This window comes from Chionomys nivalis, chromosome 16 (assembly GCF_950005125.1).
Source record: "Chionomys nivalis chromosome 16, mChiNiv1.1, whole genome shotgun sequence".
NCBI lineage: Eukaryota > Metazoa > Chordata > Mammalia > Rodentia > Cricetidae > Chionomys > Chionomys nivalis.
This window is the reverse complement of record NC_080101.1, coordinates 19,578,066-19,580,472: the sequence shown is the minus strand read 5'-3', so window position 1 is coordinate 19,580,472 and position 2,407 is coordinate 19,578,066. Positions and strand designations below refer to the sequence as shown.

At 39.8% G+C, this 2,407-nt stretch overlaps 1 protein-coding gene across 1 annotated transcript; it reads right to left on the bottom strand.

Moving 5' to 3' along the window:
• Nucleotides 1-258: 258 nt before the first annotated feature.
• On the bottom strand, nt 259-1,209 carry LOC130888095 (olfactory receptor 13C9). Its single transcript, XM_057790962.1, has one exon. The coding sequence runs from the start codon at nt 1,207-1,209 to the stop codon at nt 259-261; it is 951 nt and encodes a 316-aa protein (XP_057646945.1).
• Nucleotides 1,210-2,407: the final 1,198 nt, after the last annotated feature.

Here is a 2,407-nt window from a genome sequence, read left to right as displayed (position 1 = left end):
TCAGTTCTAATATTGTAAAAAAAATACAGAATTAAGAAGATGCTGCCCAAAATGTCAAAAAGTAATTATTTCTCAATGTTATCTTTTTTTTCCTTATTCTTTCCAGACCCTTGACCATTCTCAGTGAGCATGCAATAATTTTGAAATGCTGTCTCTTGGCATAAAAACATTAACACAATGTGTAAAAGGGCAAGGAAAAAAGAAAAGCCACTAAAATTTCAACCTTGAGTCTCCCACTGTGTCCAACACGTTGACCATTCATTTGCCTAAAAACCATCTCTTCAGATTTTTTATGGCCTCCTTCACATCTTTGTTTCTGAGGCTATAGATTAAAGGGTTCATCAAGGGAGTCACAACCCCATAGAACATGGATATAAGTTTGTCTGTAGCATCCAAGTCATCTCCCTTGAGTGTGTCTTTAGACTTGGGTTTCATGTACATGAAGAGGATAGTTCCATAGAATATTATCACCACAGTAAAGTGGGCTGAGCAGGTAGAAAAGGCTTTGCTTCTCCCCTCAGCTGAGCGAATTTTGAGAATGCTAGAAATGATTAAGGAGTACGAGACAACAATGAGGAGCAGCGGCATCAAAGTGAACAAAGTTGTGGCCACAACCATGAGGAATTCGTTGCCCGAGATGTCAGTACAAGCCATCTTCATGACAGCCAGAATTTCACAGAGAAAATGATTGATGACATTTCCACAGAAAGGCAGTCGCATCACAAATGCCGTTTGTACTGCAGAGTTGGCAACCCCTGAAAACCAGGACCCAGTTGCCATGGTCACATAGGAACTCTTGCTCATGATGATAGGGTACCTCAAAGGGTTGCAGATGGCCACATAGCGATCAAAAGCCATCATACCCAGGAGCACACACTCTGTTGTCCCCATGGCTAAACCAAGAAACATCTGCACTGCGCAGCCAAGGAGTGAAATGGTTTTTCTTTCTGAGAGAAAGCGTACCAGGGTGAAGGGAATAGAGGAAGTTGTGAAGCAGATGTCCAAGAAGGACAGATTTCCCAGGAAGAAGTACATAGGGGTGTGAAGGTGGGAGTCAAAAATGCTGAGGATAATAAGAGTGCCATTGCCCACGAGGATGACTGCATACATCATTAAGATGAGCACGAAAAAGAGATGCTCAAGCCTTGGGTAACCAGAAAGCCCCTTCAGAAAAAATTCCTCCATAAGAGTTCGGTTTTCCCATTCCATTGTATTGCCTCCCTTTTACCTGTAAGAGTTAAAATAATTAAATGTCACATTCTATGCTAAAGCAGGTCCAAGTATATCAATGAAAAAGTATAAAAATTTGCATTAGACTCAATGAAAGAGAGGAAATGTGTTAGACAAATATGATAGAAAGGCTGAAAGGAGAAAGAAAGAAATAAAAGAAGCAATGTGGGGAGAAGGCTGTGAGAGATAAGTTATCACATTGGTCATCAGTGAGCTAAGGACTCTGCAGCTTGTTTTTAATAAACTGTGTCACTTAAACTTCAGAACATTGCCATTTTAAAGTCAATAGAGCTACAGTGGTATATGTCAAAACCTAGGCTCAAACTCAAGACTCTCTTCCAGCGACCCATGTTTAATCGAGACTTTTGTGTGCGCGAACATAGAGGTGATGTAGAATTGTTATATCACAGATGTGGTTTATTATTTGAAAAAAAAAGCAGATTAGGTTCCATCAGAAGAGCTCAACAGTAACCCCTATATATAAAAATATCAAAAAGAAGCACAAGACTATGCAGGGTCGAAACCAGAAATGAATATGACTGCACAGAGTGCCCAGTTACCCAAAACCAGGTCCATTTCATGGCAGCCTCATAATAGGAAATTATGTCAAAATGAAAATGACTCGGGGGGAGGCACTAGAGAGATAGAATCATTCTTCTCATTTTAGATGCATACAGACACTTGCACGTCATACAAAACAATCGACATTTAAATCTTTTAATGTTCAATTATGAATGATAAAGCATTTATAGAGGCATGTAATTGCCAGCATGACCGAGTAACAGATCCAAAACCTGTCCCCTTCTATACTGCTCCATTCTTAGTAGCCTCTTCTGCCTCTTCTAAAACCTGTCAAGCATGGATATGTTTTGTGTCCCTAAGGTTTCAGTTTCTCAGGATCTCATAAAATAAAACTATGTTGGGTTTCTGTTGTTTACCAAATTCCTTTAAGATTCATTCAAGCTGTAAAAGCTGGGTAGATTTTTGTTGCCTGGAGGTACTAATTATCTACCCATTTGCCCTTGGAAGGGCATTTGAGCTGTTTCTGTTTGGGGGCAGTAATGAATAAAGAAGCCATAAATATCTGAGCCTTGGGTTTTGTGTGCTAAGGTTCCAGGTTTCTAAGGTAGAGATCAACCATTAGGATTACAATCTCATTGCAAATACGTAGCACAGT

Bases quoted from the DNA above. Each gene is read 5' to 3' on its own strand.
- LOC130888095 (XM_057790962.1), bottom strand. From the start codon at position 1,209: ATGGAATGGGAAAACCGAACTCTTATGGAGGAATTTTTTCTGAAGGGG.